Source organism: Engystomops pustulosus, chromosome 1 (assembly GCF_040894005.1).
Source record: "Engystomops pustulosus chromosome 1, aEngPut4.maternal, whole genome shotgun sequence".
Taxonomy (NCBI): Eukaryota; Metazoa; Chordata; class Amphibia; order Anura; family Leptodactylidae; genus Engystomops; species Engystomops pustulosus.
In genome coordinates, this window is record NC_092411.1 from 121,521,780 (window position 1) to 121,547,439 (window position 25,660).

Here is a 25,660-nt window from a genome sequence, read left to right on the forward strand (position 1 = left end):
AACCACGAGCTTACCTTACGATTCTGTACTACACCTTGGCCCCCATCACGGACAAAGTCGTGCCTGTGGAACGACCTGGTGGTACCACTCTGCAACAAGTCCAACCTGCTTTGTGGCGGGCTTTGGTGAAAACCGAGTACCACTTAGACTCCGGTCCCAGGTATCGGCTTACGTCAGTGGTCCAGTGGGTCCACTATCCCTGCTTCCTGACACAAGGGAAGGCGGCTCTGGCTATATATGCTACCTAGGGAGGGCTCTGGCTCTATATACTACCTAGGAAGGGGGCTCTGGATGTATTTATTACCTATATACTGCCTAGGAAGGGGGCTTTGGATGTATTTGTTACCTATATATTAATTAGGGAGGGGGCTCTGGCTACTTAAAATCATTTGTAGGTGCTGTATATATTTTAATTTATTCTTGGAGCAATATACTTTTTATAGGATGTTTTATTTGTGTTGTCAGTTATATACGGGGTATAAATTATTTAGGATTGTTATCAGGGTGACATTATACTGTTAGTGACTGGTATTTTTATTTGCATGATGTGGTGATTTGCAGCATGGAGCTGAAGACATCTGGTGGCGAATTCAGCATTGATAAGTCACAGCTGCAAGAAATCATAATGAGGTCCTCTTCCTGATGGAGCAGATCATATATGGTACTAAATGCCACTAATGTCTGTGTCACTGACTGATCTACTCGTCCATGAGACAGCGTCAACATGTGTTGAACATACAGTTCTTCAGACCTGCTACCAAAACACTACTTGGCATTTGCATGGTCAGAAGCATTAATACACTCCCTTGTATTGCAACTAATGTTATTAACAATTTATTTCCTCTTGTGCAGATTCCCCTTCTCAGTGCTTCTGGTAAGTTAACTATGTTATAGGCTTCCCTTAACTTCCTTATGGCTCTAAAGTATAATGATTTAATGACTATGCGTAACATCAGAGTACACATTTCATAATACTGCCTTAAAATATAATAGCAACAGCATAATACAATAGAAAAATGCAGGGCTTTGGAGTTGATATTAAAATTCTGACTCCACCAAAATTGTAACTGATTCAAGTTACAGCTGACACCAGCCTCTAACACCCTCGTGCATGTTAACCCCTTACACACCGTGGTTATGTGCAGATGACCATATGAAAACATATGAGATTTTCCCACTAAAATTGTAAAAATAAATAAATATATATATATTTGGCATCACCATAATCGTAGTATTACGTATTATTACAATGTATTACGTAGTATTACATATTATTTTATGTGACGTGAATGGCCACAGAGACTTACTGGCTATGGAGAGGGCGCGTTGGGAAGTACGGCGCACGTCGGGAAGGGGTTAATGATTAGCGGCTGCATTTCCTATCCTGGAGGTTGTCCTCCAGTCAATAACTTTTCCCAGTTTTTTTTAGGAATTTAGGAGCCTCAGGTAGTACGTGAGGATGCACAGAGGCCAAGCAGCCAGTGGTAGCATCCACGTCTCCGACACTGTCTGGAAGATCTGGTCTGGACGGCAGTCAGGGTAGAGGGTTTCATGTGGTTCGGGAATGTTCAGCTTTTCCAAATAGATTTTATTAAAAGAAGTTCATTAAATTACTTTTATAGACAATACAAGATTAAGGCTATACAGTAATACTTAAGCCCTAACATCTGGACACATGTTGGTTTGCATGCTGGTGGGGGCCCTAGTGTGTCAACAGCCTGGGACACATGAGACAGTTAATCCGCCACTGCACAGTAGCTACACCTCTGGAGAGAAGGCATATATGTCAGTCACACAGAAGTGAATGGAGCAATAGGTATTCATGTTCTTCACTGCTTCTTTCAAATGTGAAATGTGTATTTTCTTGTGATCAATAGTCCCAGTGGTCAGACCAGGGGTGGACACAGATAATAGAGGGTTACTGTGCAAAAGCAGTATACGGACCCACATCTTATCTTAGAGCAGCATCCTTATGTTTTTCAAACAATCTAATAACCCCTTGATGTATTGTGAAGTACATGTACATCATAATGCTGTTTAGAATGTATGAAGAGGGCTCACCGTAAGAGCCCACTACCTACATGGTGGGTGTTGGCTGCATTCTCCAACCATACCCACCGCTGACACCCACTATGGTTAACATCGATCACGGATGTTAACCATTTACCATTTGTAAATGCCGACGGGGCATGAGTGCCACCATCTAGGATTAGATCGTTGCCCCCTGTGACCTCATCAGGGAGCAACAAACCATTCCCAAGACAGTGGGGCAGATTTATCAAGCAGTCTGAAAGTCAGAATATTTCCAATTGCCCATGGCAACCAATCACAGCTCCCCTTTAAAATATTCATGAGCACTGGTGAAATGAAAGCTGAGCTGTGATTGGTTGCCATGGGCAACTGGAAATATTCTGACTTTCAGACTGCTTGATAAATCTGCCCCAGTGTGAGACTCCTTTGGCAGCATTGGTACACTGTTATATATCCTTAGCAAATCTCTAAATACTGCAATATATGCAGCATGTGGGAGGAATGAGCAGTACCCTTGGGGGTCTAAAAAGTATTTTTCTTAAAAGTAACAAAAATTTTTTTTAAAAGTTAAAATCTGCTTATAAAACCGATATAATTTTGATATTCCAGCCATTGTACCGACCCAAGGAATAAATTAGAGATGTAATTTGGCATGAACAGTGAAACCTGTAAAAACGTTGTCCTCAAGAAAATGGCGCAAAAACATTTTTTACTACAATTTCATCGCATTTGGAATTTTTTCCAGCTTCCCAGTAACCAATATAGAATATGAAATTCTATCACTAGGAATTTCAATGGCCAGGTCCTTAAGGGGTTAATAACCATAAGCCATGAAATGCATTATCGCAGGACACATATCCCATATCCTAAAGATTGAGGATAAGTGTTATTTAAGGGATAAACTCTCTAAGGTTACTTTGGTAGCTTTAATAGTTGGCTACAAGGTGTCAATTTATAGATGCAATCCAGGTAGCACAATATATTGAATGCTGCATGCAGGTTTACTGCAAGATGTCAGCCATATGTACACTGGCCCATATACAGCAGACACCAGACATTAAAGGAAATCTACCATCAAAATTAAGCATGATAAACCAAAGAACCAAAGACACTTACACATAGATCCAGGCACTGTGATTGTGGTAATATTCTTATAATTGTTATTTTTGGCCTCCTTCCTTCTAAGATCAATTTTTAAGATTATGCTAATGAATCAGAAGGGCTCTGAAGTGCGTTAACAGAACCCCTCCATGCTGTACTGTCACAGGCTATTACGCCTTGAGGAGTACTCCCCTTCCCCACTAGTTGTTTGAACTTCCTCTGCCTTTGTGAGATTACAGGAGGCAGAGGGATGTGCTGAGAGAGTACAGGAGAGGGTGTAACAGCCAGTGAAGCTGCAGCACAAAAGGGCTCTGTCTCATTAGTATAATTTTAAAAGTTGATTATAGAAGAAAGGAGTCCATGGATAACAAATATAAGAAAGATTATCAGTTACAGTGTTTGGATCTATGAGTAGAGTAAGTGCTTGATATTTGATTTTGTTGGTAGATTTCCTTTCACATTTAAGAACGGTTCTGGCAAGCTATTATGTCCTGGAAGCAGGCTGTTATAGTAAAGCAGTATGTTGTCAATATACCGAAATACCCCTCACAACAAATCATCCTATATTTCTTGGCAATCTCATCATGGGCAAGCCCAGAATATGTAAACTACCATAGTTTTCCTTTTACTATCATGGTTTCTATTTCACCGAACAGTGATTCAACAGGATCAAAATAGGTTGTACAGCAAGATAGAAGAATATTGTGATTCCTATTTTGACCCAGGTAAGGCTTTAGAACAAAGAAATGTTTAGTTTTACTAAATGCTGTGTATATTATGTTATTTTGATTCATATGTTTTCTTTTAATAAAAAAAACATTGATACAGACAGTCTATAAACCTCACTGAAAAGAAAGGAACTTCTAACTTGTACCTAACGTGTGATAATAGCAGTTCCTTTACATAGTCATATGATTATTAACAAAATCAATACTGCAGAAGCATGCAAATATGCAAATATAGTAAACTTCTCAGGTTTTATCTTAAATTATCATCTCAAAACAAGTTGCTGAGCTGCTTAAGGGGTTTGAACTCTTCTGAGAAGTGATGTGGAAGATGGATGACGTAAATCTGGAAAAGCTCGCTTCTCATAAGTTTATTCTGTCACTGGACTTTCTCTTCAAGAGCAAATATAATGTTCTTTCAGTTAGCATGTTTGCTAGAAGACACAGCAGGTTCCAGTTTATATAACTAATTTCTTGTGCAGCCTGGTACTATAAGATTCCTGGGTGAGTAGACTAAATAACTTGAAACACTTTAGTTCACCTTTATCTGACACTTCACATCAACTATTCAGTGAACTTATTTCCTGAGACAATTTTCTTTTTAAAACTTCTGCATTGTTAAGCTGTAATATGTATATCTGAAAAAGACCACACACTTTTCTTTCAGTAGCTTCTAGAAGTCTACTAGCTGTGTATTATAGGCTACCAAATTGTTTGTTCTTACTCTACTGATCTACTCCGGAGAGCGAAGAGCAGAATTTTCTGGCAAAGGCTGCTAATTCTATGATTGTGTAAAGAAAAGTCATCACAGGTGGACTATTTATCAATGGGTCCTGCTAGGAGAGTTGTGTATTGAGTGCAATTATCGTCACTGCTATCAATGGTTATAAGGGTAAATTTGTTGTCATTATTACTGTTGTTGTAGTTCCATGTATTTGGAGAAGCCTGCTGGCACAAAATTGTACATTGCTGGAATTCTACTGGCATTGTTTGTTTGCAGCGCTTTGGAGGTGCTATTGTTTTCATTGTGTCCAGTCTTGGTGTTAACCCCTTACCGCTCAGCACCGTACTAGTACGGCGTGGGCTTCTGCTCTTCGCACTCAGCGCTGTACTCGTACGGCACTGAGCTGATGGTGGTTCGGCTCTGCACCAAAGCCGGGCTGGCATCAGGAGTCACGGGGTGTCAGCGCTAATCTACCGCTGACATCCCCGAGTAACACCCGAGAGCAGAGCCCACTGTTAAATGTTTAACCTGTTAAATGCCACGGTCAGCGTGACCGTGGCATTTAACTCGACCGACAGGGGTTTCTGCCCCACGATGTCCCCCCCTCCCCGCACCGTCTTCGGGGGATGCTGATCATTCCTATGGCAGCCCTGAGGTCCAATCAGGACCCCAGGGCTGTCCGCAGGCAGTGCCATTAAGATGGGGTCTATGACGTTATGCATGTGCATAGGCTGACACAGCTAATACCCTGCAATACATCAGTATTGCAGAGTACTATAATGAACAAGCAATCAGATGATTGCTTGTTCATGTCCCAAGGTAGAAGTAATTAAAAAAGTGTAAAAATATTAAAATGATATACAAAAAAGTCTATATCAAAACACAAACCCCACATATCACCACGTCCATAACAACCTTTAGAATAAGAGTAAATAATTATTGAAGCCGTACGATAAATGCTATAAAAGAAAACTGTTAACAACCAGCCAAAAGTTATAATTTTTACCTATTTAATCACAAAAACATATGTACTCCATAATGATACTGTTGCAAATTACAACATGTCCTGCAAAAAACAAGCCATCAACCAGCTCCATAGCCAAAAAAGTAAAAATGTTATGCCACTCGGAAGACGGCAAGGCAAAAATGATAGATTTTTCCCTCATTAGGGTTTTATTTGGCAAATTTAGTAAAATATAAGAAAAAAATATTCAAGTATGGTATCCCTGTAATCGTATTGACATGGAACATGTACAATGAACACCCCAAAAAATAAAAGTACAGAATTGATGCCTTTCTATACCTGACCTCAAAAAGAAGTTCATAAATTTTCAACAATAGGGGATACCAACCCCAAAATGGTAATACTGGAAAAAGCATCTCATCCCGCCAAAAAAAATAACGAAAAAGCTAAAATGATATAGCCTACAAAAGGGCCCAATGAGGAAATTAAAATTCTGGCAGCTGCACGGCGCTCCTTCCGTTCTGCGCCTCGCTGTGTCCCCATGAAACAAGTAACGGCCACATGTGGGGGGTCTCTGTACTCAGGAGAAATTGTATAACAAATTTTAAGATGGGTTTCCTTTTTAAATTTTTTTGAAATGTGTAAATTTTAGGGCTAAATAAACATAGAACCGACAAAATTTTACTGGAATGAGGTGCGAGTGTCCGGTTTTCCTTTTCGGAAACTCAACTCATTCGCAAGACCGGAGATTGGCACCGCATTCCAGTGGGAGCCGCAGGATCCACGGGTACTTCGAGTTGAAAAGAACGTTACACCATGGGGGGATAATGTGCAAATAAGGTTTTTTTGCCTCTACTCGGGTATATGTGTTTGGAAATGGAGAGGTACTGTGTTTTCCCTATTGACTGTTTTATCCAATAATACTTAATACATACGGAGGACGTTGATGCAGAGGGACATTTGTATTTTTGTATTTCTGCCTTTGGATATTGGACTTTTATCTGTTTTTTGTCTCTCTTGCACCGTTGCGCCGTTTTCTACAGCGGATTTGGTTTTCTTTTTCGTTTTCTATACATTTGTGCTATTGAGTTCTGCCTGACCACCTGGCTTCAGCGATCATTACCACAGGACGGCTGTGGGACATGCAGTAACTCCCGGACATTTTATATACAAAAACATTTTGTTTCTTTGTGAAATCACTCCAGCAGAGGTGGCCATATCCAAGGACACTGTCTTCTAAGGGCTTATATAACTACATTTATGGGAAATTATCTTCACACAGCAACATTTTTTTTAATAACATCTAATTGAAGAAATGTTTATATATGGCAGATTAATGAAACTGAATGTGAATGCTCAGACGAGAATACCCCTTTAAGCTATAAACTGGCTGCGTCCTTAAGGGGTTAAGCAGTGAATGTACAATGTGCCATATATGTTATGTTTTGCCAGAATTGTTGAAGATAATAATTTTAGCATTGCTCATATAAAATTAAATGAACAGGGATCACATATGTTATTCTTATACAACACTAGAATTGTCTTTTTATAAAAGCATTCTGATATGTGGCTAGCATAGATGCAAGCTGAACGCAGAGGTTCATGCTGAATACAATGGTGATTTCACTTGCAATATAAAGGTTTTCCAAAGACCAGTACGTATATCAGTTTCCACAGTGCAGATATTCACCTAAGTGGTGTAATGCATTCACTGGAAAAAAATAACACAGGCTGCAGCGCTATTTTTTTTTAACGTAATAACAGTAACATGACAGAAGAGATTCTTCCATGTATGCAAGGCTTACATTTACCATCTGTATTTCATTTATTTTATTCTCGTCCATACCGGAAGAGTCAATAAATTAAACCCTAAGGTCACTTTAAAGATTCCATCATAAATGGCAGACAAAATTAATGTAGTCATATGCAACATCCCCCACGTGGCCTAGCCCTTTCTTGTGGCCTGGTGGCAGCTGAGGCCCAGAATATCGGTGTGGCTTGGTATGGGGCCAGAGGACAGGCCTACAGCCTGGCAGTTCTCCAGCAGGTGGTGTGTACAATAAATATCGAGGGAGAGGCTGATGCAATAGTTTCTCCCTGGGACAACCCCAGAGGTGTCTGTAGGAGGAATCCCTGGGTGATGGGGAGCCCTTGATGGTATGCAGCCTCATCCAGAGATTAAATTGAGGCAACGTTGTGCAAATAAACTTCAACTTTGAACAGCAGGGAATGGCCAAACGGTAGCAGTAGATATAACAAGCTGGTGAGCTGGTGGGATATAGCTGGTCTGCAGGAAAGTTACTTACAGCCTGGTAGTCACTGCAGGCTGGGCTTGTAGAGATGGAGCTGAGTACAGATGGGGACCTCAGTTCTGGGGCTTAAATCTCCTGACTTGCCCTAAGGTACCAGCCTGATATCTTTTTCTCCAAGATTGGAGTGGGTTTTTTTCTTAAACGCTGAAAGAATGGTGCTGGCTGGTCCCGTAAAATGATTTATTTCATTGAATGTAAAATAAAGTAAAATAATTAAAATAGAACAACGCGTTTCGCGCTTGGGCTAAGCGCTTCCTCTGGTTCATAAATAGATGACCTTGGTGATCGGAGTCGGAACTGAAGTACCATCTCCCGGTTTTTTCTTAACTTACGGCGTATGTGAGTTTTTACATGACAATATATAAACAAATAACCATAAAATGCATCAAAGACATAAAAATGTTATATACACATATTACAAAAGTATCATTAAAAAAATCGAGGTATTATATATATATATAATATATAATATATATATACACACCTTACTGTGTAAAGACTCTTATTCCCATGTGTCTTTGGGGTATCTGGACTACATCTACAGGTGCCTCAGGAGGTCAAACCATGGTTTCTATAGTGACTCTTAAAACAGACTCCTTATCGTCTGTGGCGGGAGAACTAGATCTTTCTCAAGGGGGAGTAAGCAGGACCACAAACGCGGCAGCGGAGATAAAGGTCCATTTAAGGAAGCATCATTTGGGAGTTGTGCCCTGGATGCACAACCCCATAAGGTTAGTAGCTTAACTCTTTTGTGACCGGAGCTCAAAACCGAAAAAGACGATCCATGCAGGTTTCCTCCTTATTTGTGCACCAAACACAAGGGATCACTTTCAGGGATAAGTCACCATTCAGACCAGAAACCGTCAATATTTTCACTCCTGTCCTAGTCTCCTCCACTCACTGCATATAAGAGACATATCCAGACATAGTGTAGACAGTTTCAAACTTTTAAAACTTTTATTTCCAGTTCTACTCACATATGTAGATAAAAAATGCGCATATCACAAATAACTCCACAAGGACGCCAATCCTTGCCCGACCCAGGGTTTCGCCTCTGTGCTTCTTCTGGGGCATGATTAGCGTCCGTCCTCTAGCTTTATTTATACAACACTGTTTCTCCATAAAATATGTTTTCAATTTCATACATAAATTTCATACACTGATATAGGTAGGGACCTAGTCCACATTGAAGCACTTTAACACTTCAACAGTGATATAGGTAGGGATAAAAACTTTATAGTCTTCTAAAATTAAATTTATAACATTTGGCTAACTATGAATAAAATTATATACATACAGAATATACCTGCTTATACTATTTAGTTTTAGATTTATATGTGCAGCTCCTTTAAAGGGGTATTCCAGGAATCAGCATAATTCATATAGAAGTGGGTACTCAAAATATAAGCTAATGTGTAAATAGTTGTTATTAAAAATTTTGCTCCCCTTAGCAGTAAATGCTTTGCACATGCACTGTGATGGAGAATTAAAATGCTACAGGCCCTTTAATCAGTCCGTTAATTGTCTTCGCGCGGTCCGTTGTAGGACAGAAGATGGCTGCTGGTCACATGTCCACATCACATGTCCTGTACCTGCCTGGGCAGGGTCATGTGATCAACACTACGTTTGGCTGTAGTCGGTTGGTTGCAGTGCATTCAGTATGGCTAGTGTTGTGGTGATGGCAGTTACAGATCATTACTATGGAAAAAAAATTTTGTCTGGATCTACAATTATAAAATATACAGTTTCGACTAAAGGACAAACCTGTGGAACCTATCTTGTACGTAACCCGGGGACTGCCTGTATATTCATAATTACAACACCAGAACCAAGCTCTGTACCTAAATACAGTTCCAAAATGAAGAAAAATTAATGCCCTCAAAGTAGAAAAATCAAAGCACATCATCGCATAGGGGAGATGTAGCAGAATTGTGAACTCACTGGGTAATACAAGAACTTACTGTAAACCTGTTCAAACTACTTGTCTCTGTACAATTTGCAACACAAACATGTTAGGTTTTTACTTCATCATTGTCTACTCCAAATTCTTATCCCAAACCTGATACTGTTTTCTGGCTTCCCTAGATATCACTATAATCCCACCAAAGTAGTTAACAAAGTACCAGGGTCCCCAAAGTAGCCAATAATGTCAAAGAGCACCACAGTAACCGATATAGCAAGAGTATCCTAACTTTAGCCAATATAGTCCCCCCACAGTAGCTAATATAGTTATATATATATCAATATAGTAATACAGACGGTCCCCAACTTAAGGACACCCGATTTACAGATGACCGATAATTTTGTCTAGAACTACAATAATAAAATTAACAGTTTCAACTTACCTACAAATTCAACTTAAGAACAAAGCTATGGAACCTATCTTGTACGTAGCCCAGGGACTGCCTGTATATAAAAATAATAGTAGCCAATATCATAATAGTATAATAGAAGCCAATATAGTATTAGTGCCCCCACAGTAGCCAATATAGCCATAGGGTCCTAACAGTAGACAATTTAGTAAAAGGGTCAGGACCCCCTAAGTAACCAAAATAATAACTGGACCCCCTTGAGGGCCAATAATGTAACAGTGCCCACAAAGTAGTCAACCCCACGGTAGCCAATATAGTAACAATGCCCTGCAATACTCACAGTTTTCCACTGTAGCCAATATAGTGACAGTGGACCATGCTGGCCAATATAGTAAGAGTGCCTCACTGTAGCCAGAAATTGCAGTGGCCCTCAGTAGCCAATAGTCGTAGTGCCCCAAAGTAGGCAATGGTCGCACTGCAACAGTAGCGAATAGTAATAGAGCCCCCAGTAGTCAGACATTACTGTGCCCCAGTAGTCAGATGTTACTGTGCCCCCAGTAGCCTGAAGAACCATACCCCAAGTAGACAGGAGCAACAGTATTCTCAGTAGCCAGTATTAACTGTGCCCTAGTAGTCAGTAATACTAGAGACCACACAGTAGCCAGATGTAACACTGCCCCCAATAGCCAGTAATACTAGAGCCACCAGAAGCCAGAGCAGTGCCCCCAGCAGCCAATAGTAATAGTGCTTCCAGTAGCCAGGCATACTAGAGCCCCAATTAGCCAGAACATTGCCCCAGTAGCAAAAAGTAAAAGTGCCCCAGTAGCCTATAATAATAGAGCCCCCAGAGTATCCAGAACCCCCCCCCAAAACATAGTATTTTCCTCACTGCTCCAGCACTGCCTCCCATGCGGCACTACAATTATGTCATCTTATATGCCTGCACTGAGACAGGTGCATTACAGGTCAAAGGCCTGTTTAGGCCACTGGCCTGTGTAGCAGGGACCCAGGCTGGCGCACATGTTGAGATCATGATGGCAGCATCCCAACTCACACAAGCCAGTGAGAACCCTGAATATACTCTACATTTTAGATTTCACTTTTAGAGCTAGAATAACAATGGCAGTTCTTGCTCAGGTAGCCCATATGATTGAATTAAGATGTGCTATATTGTACCCCAGAAAGGTGCAATTTAAAAATGCTACTTATTGTGCAAAAGGGAAGCCATGAATTGAAAACAGTAAAAGGTATGACGGTTCGAGGTGAAAAAATGAAGAAAAGTGTTCTTCCTTAAGGAGTTAATGAAAGCAGAGCTTTGGACTCGCTTGTATTTATTGTATTTTAAGATATTTTGTAGGCCCCTGCTTTATATCACCGTGTGTATGCTCAAAGTCCACTTGACTTGAGTGGTAGGAAAAATATACCTGCGTAGGATAAAAGTGGCTTTTTTTAACCTCCATGCAGAATATAACTGTCTGAATAACACCAGTGTGTGGGATTCAAGAATAGAGCATCTCAGTGCTTACTGGAAGAACAAATTGCCAATTTTTCACAATTCTATAACAATTATAAGTTTCAGATTATTTAGCCCCTTATCTCTGCATCTGTTTTCCATGTTAACGAGCAGGCATTTTTCTATTGTTTTTTGTCAATGCTTTCTACAAAATATAACTTTTTTTATTCACTATACAGTAACTATAGCTGTATAGAGTCATGTTCTTTTCAGCACAAAATGTAGTTTTTAAGTGCAGTAACTTCCAACGGCTACAACTTTTGAAATTTTTTATCAATTTAGCTTTCTGTGAGCTTATCTTTTGCGAAAAGACCTGTAGATTTTATATGTACACACTTAGGGTTCAAAAAGTTTTTTGAAAGCAATTGACATACTTTTTGTAAGATGAATGAATTAAAAAGTTGAACATAGTTTGTATTTATTTATTAGTTTTTTGTCATACAGGATAAATGCTTCTATAGTTTTGTACCGCGGGTTATTATTATCATATTATGGAAACTTTAAACAGCATATTATCTGGTTAACATGCAGACCGTTAAAACTTAATTCCAAAGCGACCTGGCCAAAATAGTTTTAGCCCAGCTGGAGAGAGGCATCTCCAACAATAACTATTTACTGCTGCTGGCTTCTTCCTAGACTGAGATCCAGCCTCATATATCTATAAGAATTAGTTATAAAATTTCCAGCTTCTCCTGAAGTAGGCGGGCACTTCCTAGTTGTGACATCAGATAAGGGCACACAGGCCAGAGCAGCTTCCCTCACTTCCCATAAGGCTGAGCTCTCCTTTCTACCACTTGCAGCCCAGGCAATTGGGACACAGAATCTCAAACTGAAGTTTCTACTCAACTTTACTGCTGTTCTAAACTGACCCTAGCCTGTATTACAGTTACAGTGACCCAAACACATAGATTATTACACACACATACAACTATGCACTATTACACAGATAGACCTATAATCTAATACAGCCATTTGACTACTATATACTCTACCTGCTAAGATGAGTCTGTCAGCCAGGTTGTTCATCAGATGCAATCACTCTCCCCTTTTCCAAGGATGGTCGGGAGGGGGAGTACAGAGAACAGAGGAGACATAGCAGACAGAAGTTAATAGTCTTCATCCTAAGTATCTGACTGCTGTGCTGATCCTCTCCCTTGTAACATTTTTATTTGTCACCGTGGTTTTTTTTTACATCGGTTTTCACTGCACCTACTACAAGGTGATGAGATACCACAATAATGTACACATACCAGATTTGATATGTAAAGCAAAGAGAATATTTTATTATACAAGACATAAAGTGAAATATTTTTCAGTTTGTTATTGTACTTGTGGTTTAGGCCCCAAATGGCTATACGAAGCAATCTTCTCCTTGTTGTGTTATTTTGGAGGTGTTGCACTATAAGTGGTAAGTAGTTTATTTTTTCAACTAATTTGTACTGTATGTGCTTTTACCACCAGGATGAAGGATTGTAAACCAAGCACACTTACATGCTGGTGTGTGCCCCCTCTGGCAGGATCCCCTCTTCTTTCACGTCGGCGGTTGGGTCCCGCTGCATGGAGAGGGCTCACGGGCTGATAATATTGCTAGCACCATTCGCTGGTGTTATCACAGCGATGGCTGCCGGCAAAGCTGCCAGAAACCTCAAAAAGATAGCGGCACATGGGCTATTTCGTTTTAACCCCTTCATTACAATGTGCTGATAGCACATTGTAATGAATAAGGAGGAAAATCCTACAGTATGGCAGTATATGATAGCATCGATCAGACAACGTAGGGTTAAAGTACCCTAGGGAGTCTGAAAAATAGTAAAAAGAAAAATAAAAAAAAGTTTTTTAAAAAAATTATAATAAAAAATTATAATAAAAAAACCTAAAAATTCAAATCACCCCCCTTTCCCTAGAACTGACATAAATATAAATAAACAGTAAAAATCATAAACATATTAGGTATCACCGTGTCTGAAAATGCCCGATCTATCAAAATATATTAACGTTTTTTCAATGCGTTTAACCCCGTAATGGAAAATAGCGCCCAAAGTCAAAAATGGCACTTTTTTTGCCATTTTGAAAAATATAAAAAAAATCTATAAAAAGTGATCAAAATTTCGTACAGTCCTAAAAATGATATCATTGAAAAAACCCACAGCTCCGTACAACAACGTATAAAAAAGTTATTAGCGCCAGATCATTTGGTATCCCCGTGATCGTACCGACCCAAAGAATAAAGTAGACATGTCATTTGGCACGCTCAGTGAAAGACGTAAAATCCAAGGCCACAAGAAAATGGCGCAAATGCGTTTTTTCACCATTTTCACTACATTTGGAATTTTTTCCCCGCTTCCCTAACCGGTTAAAATAATGCAAATTAGCCTGAGGGACTCCTAGGCTAATTTGCATATTTTTTAAAGCTTTTTTTCTTAAAAACAAGGGTATAAGAAGCTTAATGAAGCACGGATCCTGCCAGAAGGGACACACACCAGTATGTCAGTGTGCTTGGCTTACAATCCTTCATCCTTGTGGTAGATGTCTTTTAAAAGAAGCTGCTGATGTTTTGTAGCTAAACGTGCATTAAGACGCCCTCTCCCTCATGCCCGTGTTGCCTCTGCTACCATTAATATTCATAGCTTATGGCTTTTAGTGCAGGTCCATGTGAGTTTGAGTTTTTTATGTCTGCCTGATTACTACATCCTTTGGGCATTCCTTTGTTCCCCTTTGTTTTGTGATACTTTTTCATCAAATGTGAACTATTGTTGTATATTTGTAAATATTTATTAATTGTGAATTATTTGTGAATAAAGATCATGTTTCATATGTATTTAGTGGGAGTTATAGATTATATGGTTCCTTCTACCTTATGGTTTACTTGCTAGTGAGGCCCATGTATTTTAATTATTTTCAGGGAAACCCAGTGGGGCTTATGTATCTTTAAGATTTTGTCTGTTTTGGTGCATCCTCCTTTTGTGCCGAAATGTGCACCAAATTGACATAAACTTTTTCAAAGTTACGTAAACATAAACCCATTATGCGAAAAATTCACAATTACCACTATGTTTGATCTATTTCTTTGTGTTATATTTCTGATTTGGGACTTTCTATTTGGGTGCATAATTTGTCTCTAAGAAACTTCAGTGCTAGCATAGGGGCAGCAAGACAAACCATTACAAAGTAAGACAGCAAACAGACTAACATGTATCATGCAAGATATACGGATACTGTTTCCTGATATTATGTATGTTTTAAGTTTCAGGGTTATTTACAGTGGAGGCAAGAAAGCCGCACTACATTGCAGAATATGGAGGAAATATATCTATGGAATGTCAATTCAAAATGGACCAGGAAACAAATGTGGAAAATCTAACAATTTTATGGAAACGCATCAAAGATAACATAAACACTGTGGAAGTAGTGAAATATATAAATGGCAAAGATAGTGAAATATTGCAGGAAATGGATGACAATAGCCGTATGAAGCTTTTATCAAATGAACTTCACAAGGGCAGTGCTATTCTTCACATCAATAACATAAAGATGACTGATGCAGGTCAATATGTCTGCATTATATCTTCTCACGGATCAGACTATAAAGTGATAAATCTGGAAGTGCAAGGTAATGGGTTTTCTATTATATAATTATAAAATACATACTTTAGTAAACTGATAGTTTTTGTAAAACTGTTTACAAAACTGATTATCATTTATTGCTTAGATTTATAGCTATCATGTGCTTAAAATCTACCATCAAAATTGAGCAGTATAAATCAGGAATCCGTTATCCGTTTTTTGTACAGAAACAATGACAGAGGCTGCAGTAGTTTTCCTCTGTTTGAAAAAAAGCGCACGGATAAAGAATCCATGACAAAACTGACCATAACGGATGACATAAAATTTATATTGATGTCAATCAGATTTTTAACTGTACATTAAACCTCTGTTAAACCTCCATTCTTAACGGAGGTAAGGAATGGTAGTGTGAATTTAGTCTTATGTGGTTCTTCCTGTTAAAATAGCCATTCAGGCAAGAGTGAAATAAAATAGATCATAACTAATGAAAACTAATGATGGAAGTTTGACAATGGATGTGTAGCAAGCATATCATCTTGATCCTTGCTTCAGTTCAGCTCTATGTTATTTTGCTTCGTTATCAAACAAGTTTGATTTGACACATTAGGGTCTTATAACAAATAAAAAGCGTGTCATTGGGGCTAATTTACTTACCCCATCCATTCGCAATCCAGCGGCGCGTTCTCTGCGGTGGATTCGGGTCCGGCCGGGATTCACCAATGCAGTTCCTCTGACGTCCACCAGGTGTTGCTGCTGCTCTGAAGTTCCCCCGGAATGCACTTATCTTCACCAAGCCGGACCGATTGAAGGTAAGCGCGAGTCCAGCGACCTTTTTTTAAAAAAAATGCGGCGGTTTTTCCGAATCCATCGGTTATTTTTACAGCCACGCCCCCAATTTCCGTCACGTGCATGCCGGCACCGATGCACCATAATCCGATCATGTGCGCCAAAAACCCGGGGCAATAAAGGGAAAATCGGCGCAAATCGGAAATATTTGGGTAACACGTCGGGAAAACGCGAATCGGGCCCTTAGTAAATGACCCCCATTGTTTTCTACTCCTCCTCCTACCTAATTACCAAAAAAAAGGGCCAGAAGTTCATTATATATTTAACAGTCATCATATCCTAGTGGTATAATATCTCTCTCTCCCCAGCACCATATAAGAAGATTACGACACAAATCAGAGATGTGGTTAATTCCTTTGGAGAAACACTCAAGGAAGTTTCATGTCAATCATTTGGATATCCAGAGGCCCAGGTCAATTGGACGGTGGATAAAGAGAATCATACATTGGCCCATAATATCAGCTACATACTAACTGCAGACAGATTGTTTAATGTCACCAGTGTGGTCAGAATCCCAGCTACATCTTATAGAAAACTCACTTGCAGTTTCTGGAATGGAATCACTCATAATGCAACATCTCTCAGTGTCACAATATCAGGTAATCATATTTTTTGTTGCTGCAGTCAGAGAAGGCTGAGTATTTTAAATTCTTTCCTGAAGATAAATATCAGGTATCTGAAACAGAACTTATGAACCATAAAATACAGTGAAATACCTGCATGCATATGTACTTTCAACTCTAAGTGGGAGAAATAGAATTTATTTCAGAGATTGGGGGAGAGTTGGGAAACCACACCCACTATGTGTCCTAGTCCTTCCTCAAAACACAAATACTGTCTGAAACAATTATCAAGAATACTGAAACATGTAAAGGGAACCTGTCACCAGAGGGCCATCCCAAAATGTCCGATCTATCAAAATATAATAACATTTATTCCCTGCGTTTACCCGTGATAGAAAATGGCACCCAAAGTCGAAAATCTCGATTTTGTTGCCATTTTGCAAAATATAAAGAATTCAATAAAAAGTGATCAAAAGACAGCACAGTCCTCCAAACAGTAGCATGGAAAACGTTATCAAAAGTTGAAAAAAATGACACCACACACAGCTCTGTACAATTAAGTATGAAAAAGTTATTAGCACCAGAACATAGCAAAATGCCAATTTTTTTTGTACAGGAGGTTTTAATTTTTGTAAATGTATGAAAAGATTATAAAGCCTATATAAATTTGGTTTCCCCTTGATCGTACCGACCTAAAGAATAAAGTAGACATGTCATTTGGGCAAATGGTGCAAATGTATTTTTTACTATTTCACTACATTTGGAATTTTTTTCCTGCTTCCCAGTACATGGAATATTAAATACCATCAAGCAATTTGTTATGCATAAAAAGCCCTCATGCAGCTTCTTACATGCAAAAATAAAAAAGTTACAGATTTTTAAAGGTGGGGGAGTAAAAAATGATAATGCAAAAACAAAATTGGGCATAGTCGGCATAAAGCAAAACAGTTTTCATAACTTCCTTGACTTTAAAAGTCATAAAAATAAATTTAATTTCACTTTATTTAACCTGGTGCCCAGACAGCTTTCATTCTTTAGTGAAAGGAGTAGAGTCCTCCCCCTTAAGGGAAACGCTTGTCATCCTTCATATTCAAAATCTACATCCTTCCTTCCCTCTCCACCTATTTTTGCTGACTGCAGCAAGCAAATCTCATGGTTCACCAGTCAGCATCTAGTATTTTCCATGCTCATATAACAGTAGAGACAGGCCCTTCTCAATTCTCTCTGGGCATCCCATAGCGCGTCAGGTTGCTAGCAACATTGGTAAAGGGAGGATGGAGGATTTGAATGTGAAGGATGATAAGCTTTTTCCTGTGGGGAAGGGCATTGCTCCCTTCATTAGTCCCTGTGACTCAAGTATGAAAGCTGGCAGGGAGCCAGGTAAAGTTTAAAGGGGTATACTGGAAATGTGAACATCTGATACAAAAACCCATAATGCTATAAATAAATTAATATAACAAAACTCAATGTCATTATTCACAAAATGGAGCTTAAATAGTTTGATTGTATGGTCTCTGTAAAGTAGACAAAGTTATCACCAAGATGGCCGCTGCTGGAAACTACAAGTCCCATGATCCATTAGCTCTCAATAACTCCTCCTTCTCAGGTTCTGCATCCAGTGATGATGTAACAGACTGTCCTGCTCTGTTACCATAGTAATGATGTGTTACTGCCATCACTGCACATTACCCCACTGAGATGACATCTTACCACAACACTGGCCATACTGGATGCACTGCAACTAACCGATTACAGCCAAACTTAGTGCTGATCACATGACCTTCTCAGGCAGGTGCAGGACATGTGATGTGGACATGTGACCAGTGACCATCTTTTGTCCTGTGTCTGCTCTGCGCTGAGGAAATCAAAAGACTGATTAAAGGGCCAGTAGCATTTTAATTCTCCATTATATTCACCCCCTTAATCCTCATTACAGCATTTTTCAGCAAAATTTTAAATAACAACTAATTACACATTAGCTCAGCAATGGCGAACCTTTTAGCGACCGAGTGCCCAAACTGCAACCCCGAACCCTCGATTTATCGCAAGGTGCCACCAAAAATTAAAGCAGTTACTTATTGCATCCTGTTCAACAACATTCAATCATATTGGCCTCCTGAGCACAGTAGAAAGAAAGAGGGAAAATTTGCATCATTGTAGATTCTTTCCAGTGTCCTTCTGTACACAGAGAATCATGGGGCCCGCAGGAAGTCCTTCAGAGATAATTCGGCCCTGTCTACACATTCCCCTCTTCCTACAGTCATAAGTAGCCAAGTAAGTATCACTTTAAAATATGACTGAAAGCAGCATCTTTTCTTCCAAGTTGCTTAGAACTGCAGGAAAATTCTTTGAGTCCTGTCTGGTGTGCTGGGGGTGATGGCCCGGGTGCCCACAGAAAGGGCTTGGAGTGCCGCCTCTGGCACCCGTGCCATAGGTTAGCCACCACTGCTTAGCTTATATTTCTATATGAATTATGCTTATTTCTGGAATACCCCTTTAATATAATTTATTTAGATAACCTGTTATGGTCAGTGATGTTATAAAAACTGTTTTGCATTTGCATTTAATGTGTCTATGGGAACCTGGGCACAACTAAAAAACCGTCCTCTGGAGCAGGTTCCCTTTAAAGAGGACCTGTCACCCCAAATTAGTGCCCCCATCCAAACATACCAACTGAATCTACTTCCCGGCCCCTTTCTAATGCTGCCCATTTCAAAGTCCTGGCTTAATCATTAGGGGGCCGTCCAGGGACTCCTCTTCTCCACAGGCCGCCACTCCCCTGGGCTCCAATCGTCATGCTGCGCATGCTAGTAAGTTCCCGAGAGCATTAAGACTGCAGCACTTGCGCACTGGATGCCACGATCGTCGGCATCTAGTGCATAGGAAAAGAAGTGGCGGAGAGTGGCGGCCTGTGGAGAAGAGGAGTGCTTGGACGTCCCCCTATTGAATAAGCCCGCCCGTCGTTCGGATATCATGTATGTTATGTGTCATATGCTATAGCACCGATTACTAAAGTTTGATTAATGCCAGGGCTTTGAAATGGGCAGCATTAGAAAGGGGCCGGGGAGTAGATTCATAAGGTATGTTTGGATGGGGGCACTAATTTGGGGTGACAGGTCCTCTTTAAATCAGTATTTTTTGAATGTTTTGTTTTGAATTAGCATTGTTTATTTTATTTTACAGAGAATGTGAAAGCTAAATCTCAAGAATGGAAAATGCTATTGGCCAGCTTTACAATATTGATTGTTATAGCTTTTTTCTTGACAGCTGTAGTATATGGTAAGTAAATGGAATTATATATACAGTAACATATTAGTTTTTTGATCAGAAAGAAAAAACAAAATTGTTATAAGACAGGAGGGTTCATATGTTAGAAGTGAAATTTCTTTCACGGTGGCTCAACTTGCACAGGAATACTGGCCTTTTAATAGTTCCAGAACTGAAATGTTTGTATGTACAGTATGCAACTGGCATCTATTTTTGCTATAACCTGTGTCAGTTTTCTGGTGTAAGTTAAGTTAAATCTGCCGCAGTGTGCGCTCATCCTCATCTGTATGATAAATAAAGCCACAGAAAAGAAACCAAAAAGTTTTCTCAATTCAACATTATTGTAATACATGGTTCCTGGTTTCTGATGGTCCGAAACCCAGGTCTGGGCCGGGTCCAATTAGAGAAGGGTGCTGAAAAAATGTGTTATAATTCCAAATTTTAAAACACATTTATTAAGAACCTTCAAATCATAACATGCACAAAGATGTAGAGGAAAAGTTAGAGGGCATCTATCCTGATGATGCATGCCAGACGGTACACTGGGGGGGGATACAACAACCTATGGCAGAATTCTGGAGTGGGAAAAGTAGCGTGGCCTAACCTGGGCACCAGAATTTTCAGTCTGAGAACCATAAAATTCAGACATAAACTAGGCCAACTAATAGCTGATCTAAAGTTCGACTTCACATTTATAAACTACTCCAGATAAATCATCCAGCATTATTAACCTGGTGCACAATAAGACTCTGCGCTATTCACAACACTTTTTATACACCTCCCTCATTGGAGGGAATTTATTAAAACTTGGATTTTATTCTATAGTCTCCATTGGAGATTCTGGAAAAGGTATAAAAAATTTCCCCCAATGTCTTTATTTGTAGCCAGCTTTTCTCCACTGAAAAAAACAAAGAGACTGAATATAGAAACAAAGCGATTAGGTATAATAGTGTCTGTTGCAACAGCCGGTAAATGGCTATGTAAACCACTGCATTTAAAGTGATACAATAATAATATAATAATCTTTATTTATATAGCACCATCATATTCCGTAGAACTTTATATATCATAGGGGACATATACAAATAAAATAAAACATGACAGCGCACAAACATTCATATGGAACAAAAGGAGTGAGAGCCCTGCTCACAAGAGCTTACAGTCTATGAGGATGAAGGGGATGACATAAGAACTGAAAAGCTTGTATAATGGACCAGCCATTGTTCATAAGCGAATAGAAGAAAATGATATAAAAAATAAAGATGCTGCTGCTTGAACCAGACATCAGCCGTCATTTTATATATAAAGTCCAAGGTCAATTGGACTGCAGTGAAGCCTTGAGCTTGGTATCTGATGTTTGCTGGATACAGATGGGAGGAGGACACAGGATGGGTAAGTAAAGAGAGTTGAAGTTTCATGCAGTTAGCAAGAATGTGCAAATAAGTTTTCTAGGATGGGATAAGGAAAACCTTGCCTCTTTTAGGCAGCTCCATTGACATCAAACATGACCTTTAGGAAGCCTTACGACATGATGCAAGATTAAAACCAAACCAGTATATCTATTCCAGATAGAAAAGATTTGCAACTGTAGGCAGCACTGGTTGGGTCTTTTCAATAAAGTTTAGGGAACTGGTTTTGCTGAGAGAGGTTTTTGACTAGGGTCAGGAAGCATGAGTTCTCCTTACAAAGACTGATAATTAGGACCGCCTTAAAGGTGTGTGAAGTTTTATAGCCACTGATGCTCCACTAGGGGATTCTGGGAGAATATGCAAATAAGTTTTCCAGGAAAGGATAAGGAAAGAGGCTTTCCTTGTCCCATCCTGAAAAACTTATCCGGGAGAACTCTTACTTCCCGAACCAGGCCTTTAGCAAGTGTTACAGGCTTTCCTAAAGAGATGGTTTTTAAGAGCACCTTTGAAACTTTGGAGGGTGGATATTAGTCTCATAGTCCCGGGCCGGGTATTCCAGAGAATTGGCGCAGCTCGCGAGAAGTCCTGGTGTTGTGAGAGATTCAAATTAAGGAATAGATTAATCTAACTTCACTGGCAGATCGTAGAGCACGGGTTTGGGCGATAGACTGAGATGAGAGATAGGGAAGTGCAGCATAATGCAGAGCTTTGGATGAGGGTGATTAGGGCAGGGGTGATGTTACGTGCAAAAGTATATAATTGGGAATCATCAGCATAGAGATGATACTGGAAACCAAATCTGCTGAAGGTTTGTCCGGTGGGGGCAGTATAGAGAGAAAAGAGAAAGGATCTAGGACTAAGCCCTGAAAAGCCCCCGATAGTTACAGGAAGAGAACAGAAAGATCCAGAAAAGAAGACCCTGAAAGTGCGATCAGAGAGATAGGAAGAAAACCAAGAGAGTACAGTGCCCTTCAGGCCACAGTATTAAATGCTTCTGAGTGAACCTGTTACCAGGGACCTCATTTTCACTAAAGACAGGTTACAAAAGCCCATTACAGCTACATTGAAAATATGCCATTCTGCTTTCTCTAAGCATTTGCATTACAATATAATTGTTTGTTATACCTTACCTTGCACCCTGACAAAATCCTCTGTAAAGTCCTAGGGGTTGGGCTTTGGTTTGGATGCATTTCAAAAAACAACATGTGACTTGTCTGTGCTGCAGACTGTTGTTTTTTGAAATGCATCAAACCAAAGCAAATCCCTGTGACAGAGGATTCTGTGTGGGTGCAAAGTAAGGTATAACACAAAATTATATTGTAATGCAAATGCTTCGAAAAGGCAGAAAGGCACATTTGCACTGCAATGGGCTTCTGCAACTGGTCTTTAGTGAAAATGAGGTCCCTGGTGACAGGTTCCCTATAATTACAAATTTCTGCAAACGTTGGGTAGTCTTATCCTGCAGTTATATTTAGTGTGTGTGTGTATATATATATATATATATATATATATATATATATATATATATATATATATATTATTAGATTAGATCATCCCCAAGAGGTAACAGAAAATCTTCAGTGACTACAATATATATATTTTCATCTTTTTCATCCTCCATAGCTCGTCTATTGGACTTTGTTATAGATTTGCCACATATGTTGTTACTATGTACTGTTCAAATGACTTGATAAACATTGCAGAATGTAGACTTTGTTTAGTTTAAAAAAGTTTATTGTTTGTCTGCATTTGCATTTGCAGTATCAGGACAATACAGAAGATTTTATCAGATAGGAACATGTTTTTACATGAAAAAGGATAATGCGTCATCCACAAGGAATTTTCCTAGTGTATATATCAGAAGCCAAGCAGAAAATACAATTGTTGGTAAATACTTTACTCTCTCTTTCACATGAATACCTGTTGGCTAAACAGCTATTCCTCCCTACTGCCCCATACACATGCACACTTGGTTTGGTCACAGGGGAGTAGGGAAAACCTCAAATACCATTGGCTGTGGCTTATCTTTGGGAAAAACATCTATTTGGAGAGAAACATACACATAAAATAGTTGTGTGCCCCTGCCTAAATCCGTAGGTACTCTTATCTTTAACAGCACACATCATATAAAGTCATCCTCAAATGTTCTGTATATGTGAGAGCTATATTTAGCCCTAAAGAAATGTAAATCTGCTTTTAGGTTCAGGATGTCGTAGACAGAACTAAGATATTAAGCCCTTGTGCAGAGGAATGTGAGGCACTGTGTATCACAGCGCCATGAACATGATGACTGCCTACATCAGCAGTCATTTTCTATGTAGTGTTCACTTTTCCATGCGTGGAGCCTTAATAAAATGAACACGTTTGTGCCTCAAGTCATAGTCACAAGATTTCACATCTTAAAACCAGATGCTGCAATGTTTATTTTTTTTCTCTTTCTAATCTGCTTTACTTTATTTTAGTTTCTGTACATAATTATGGGGAAAATCATCACAGCAGGTCATTAACCATATTGCTCTGAAAATGACTTGCAATAGGAGTGTCACTATAGGAAAATGTCTTCTGATGGCAATCTTTGGCTGTGAAGCTAGAGATGAGTGGTTTTGCTTAGCTGCCATTAGCAAACTATAAAGCTTCCTTGAGACTGTGATTCCCTCAAGCTTCCATTGTGACTGAGATCCTACAGAGTGCACAGAGAGTCTGCACACAGCACTAAAGGAAGCAACAGGGATGGTGAATCAATTGGTGAACATTCAGGAAATATCATAAAGTCATTATAGACACATGGGCAATTTATGTTAAAGGGTGGCCAACCCCTTTAACTCCTGTTTTCACTTCTCCCTCACTTTAGTCAATGTAGGAAACATCACCCAGTAGAGTGGTTGTCAAGCAGGCAAATTGGACAAGGAGGGTCAAACTGTGCTGGACATGTCCAAGTGCTTTGCTTCTCAATAAGTGCCACACCCACAGTATTAAATGGGAGGGCCCCCATAATCTGGATTGTTTTCTTTTTGGTTGCACTAATCAGCTTGTTCCCAGAAGCATAGGGAATAACATGCAAATTTGGTACAACCCATTTGATGGCCACTTTGAAAATTGAAGGCCTTTTTTATAATATTGTTCAGTAAAGAAAACAACTAACATTTCTTAATATTGTGAGGTTTTAATCATTGCTGGTTTCATTTCATTTTACAGATGTAGAAAACACGGTCACAACACTCCTGAACAGTTCCTGAAAATCTTTCTAATGATGAAACTTCAAAGAAATGGAGAATATTTTACTTGCACTTTATGAGAGGAGAATGTTTACTTAATTCAGTTTATGTGTTTGGCTGGTCCAGAATCTGGAATTCTGTTTTTAGTCTTTAGTTTTTTTTTTATGTTACCAATATAAAAAAATGCACTGAAAAAACTGAGAAACCATGGAAAAAAACATATAGGGCACATTTACTTACCCATCCGCTGGAGTTCACCGAAAGTGCATTGTCCGATGTGCCGCGATTCATTAAGATTGTGCGCCTGATATCCTGCATGTGTTGCTTCCCAGCTCAGGTCCAATGGAGTTCACCTTCTTTTTCGTGGTGCATTTAAGTGGTTGGGCTTGATACACAATTTAGTTAAAGTTAAATCCCACGCTCAGTACAAATCAGTGGGATCGTCTGACGGCACGCCCCCCCAGCACAGACACCTGTTAAATACTTGTGCAAGCCATGTAATCCCCGAAAAAGACGAACAGTCTGACAAAAGTGCAATCCGCGACCCTTGGTAAATAAGCCATGTACTGTTTCTTCAGTTTACTTTGTGAAATTACCTCAATTCTTTCCAATATTTATAGAATTATGGAACATAATGGTTACAATAAAAAGGTCAGAAAACTTTCATCAGTGTTGTTCATTTAAGTTTACAAGTGAATAAAACACCAATAAAACATTTCTGTAATCTATTCATCTTTAAGTCTACATGCAAAACTATTTTTGCATCAGTATTTAATAAGTCAAAGGAGTTGATATTAGAGAGAAAATATATAATGAAAATATCTTCTGGGTTTAGGATCCATTTCTTGTTTTGACTACAAATTCATTATATTTAACATTCTGGCAGTATATTAGAATGCTGGCCTGAAATAACAGTTTTTGGGGGGTGTGTAGCCTGCTCTAATAGTTTTTGTTGCCCTCAGGGCTACATGATAGAGAAATTCTTTTTATTTAAATTTTAAGCTTTTTTGGAATGTAACATGAATGTGGGTTTAATATAGGAAGCGGCTATTTGGCTTACCTATAGAAGGATAAATTACATATTAGGCCTTAACATTTGTTAATTGTTTGAGGG

The 25,660-nt window shown here is 39.2% G+C and overlaps 1 protein-coding gene across 6 annotated transcripts in view; it reads left to right on the forward strand.

Moving 5' to 3' along the window:
* The window catches only part of LOC140132776 (programmed cell death 1 ligand 1-like), a 32,335-nt gene extending 7,144 nt beyond the window's left edge, over positions 1–25,191 (forward strand). The window contains exons 2-9 of one of the 6 annotated variants that reach the window (XM_072151965.1): positions 853–874; positions 3,789–3,857; positions 13,023–13,090; positions 14,927–15,292; positions 16,401–16,691; positions 19,839–19,934; positions 23,093–23,218; positions 24,527–25,191. In XM_072151965.1, the coding sequence (XP_072008066.1) occupies positions 13,030–13,090; positions 14,927–15,292; positions 16,401–16,691; positions 19,839–19,934; positions 23,093–23,218; positions 24,527–24,567 (981 nt within the window). In that variant the 5' untranslated portion in view covers positions 853–874; positions 3,789–3,857; positions 13,023–13,029 and the 3' untranslated portion in view covers positions 24,568–25,191. Of the gene's footprint in view, positions 1–852; positions 875–3,788; positions 3,858–4,168; positions 4,362–13,022; positions 13,091–14,926; positions 15,293–16,400; positions 16,692–19,838; positions 19,935–23,092; positions 23,219–24,526 lie in introns of those variants that run through there. The other 5 variants (XM_072151955.1, XM_072151977.1, XM_072151987.1 and 2 more) reach the window with 5 other exon arrangements.
* The last annotated feature ends 469 nt before the right edge of the window (positions 25,192–25,660 follow it).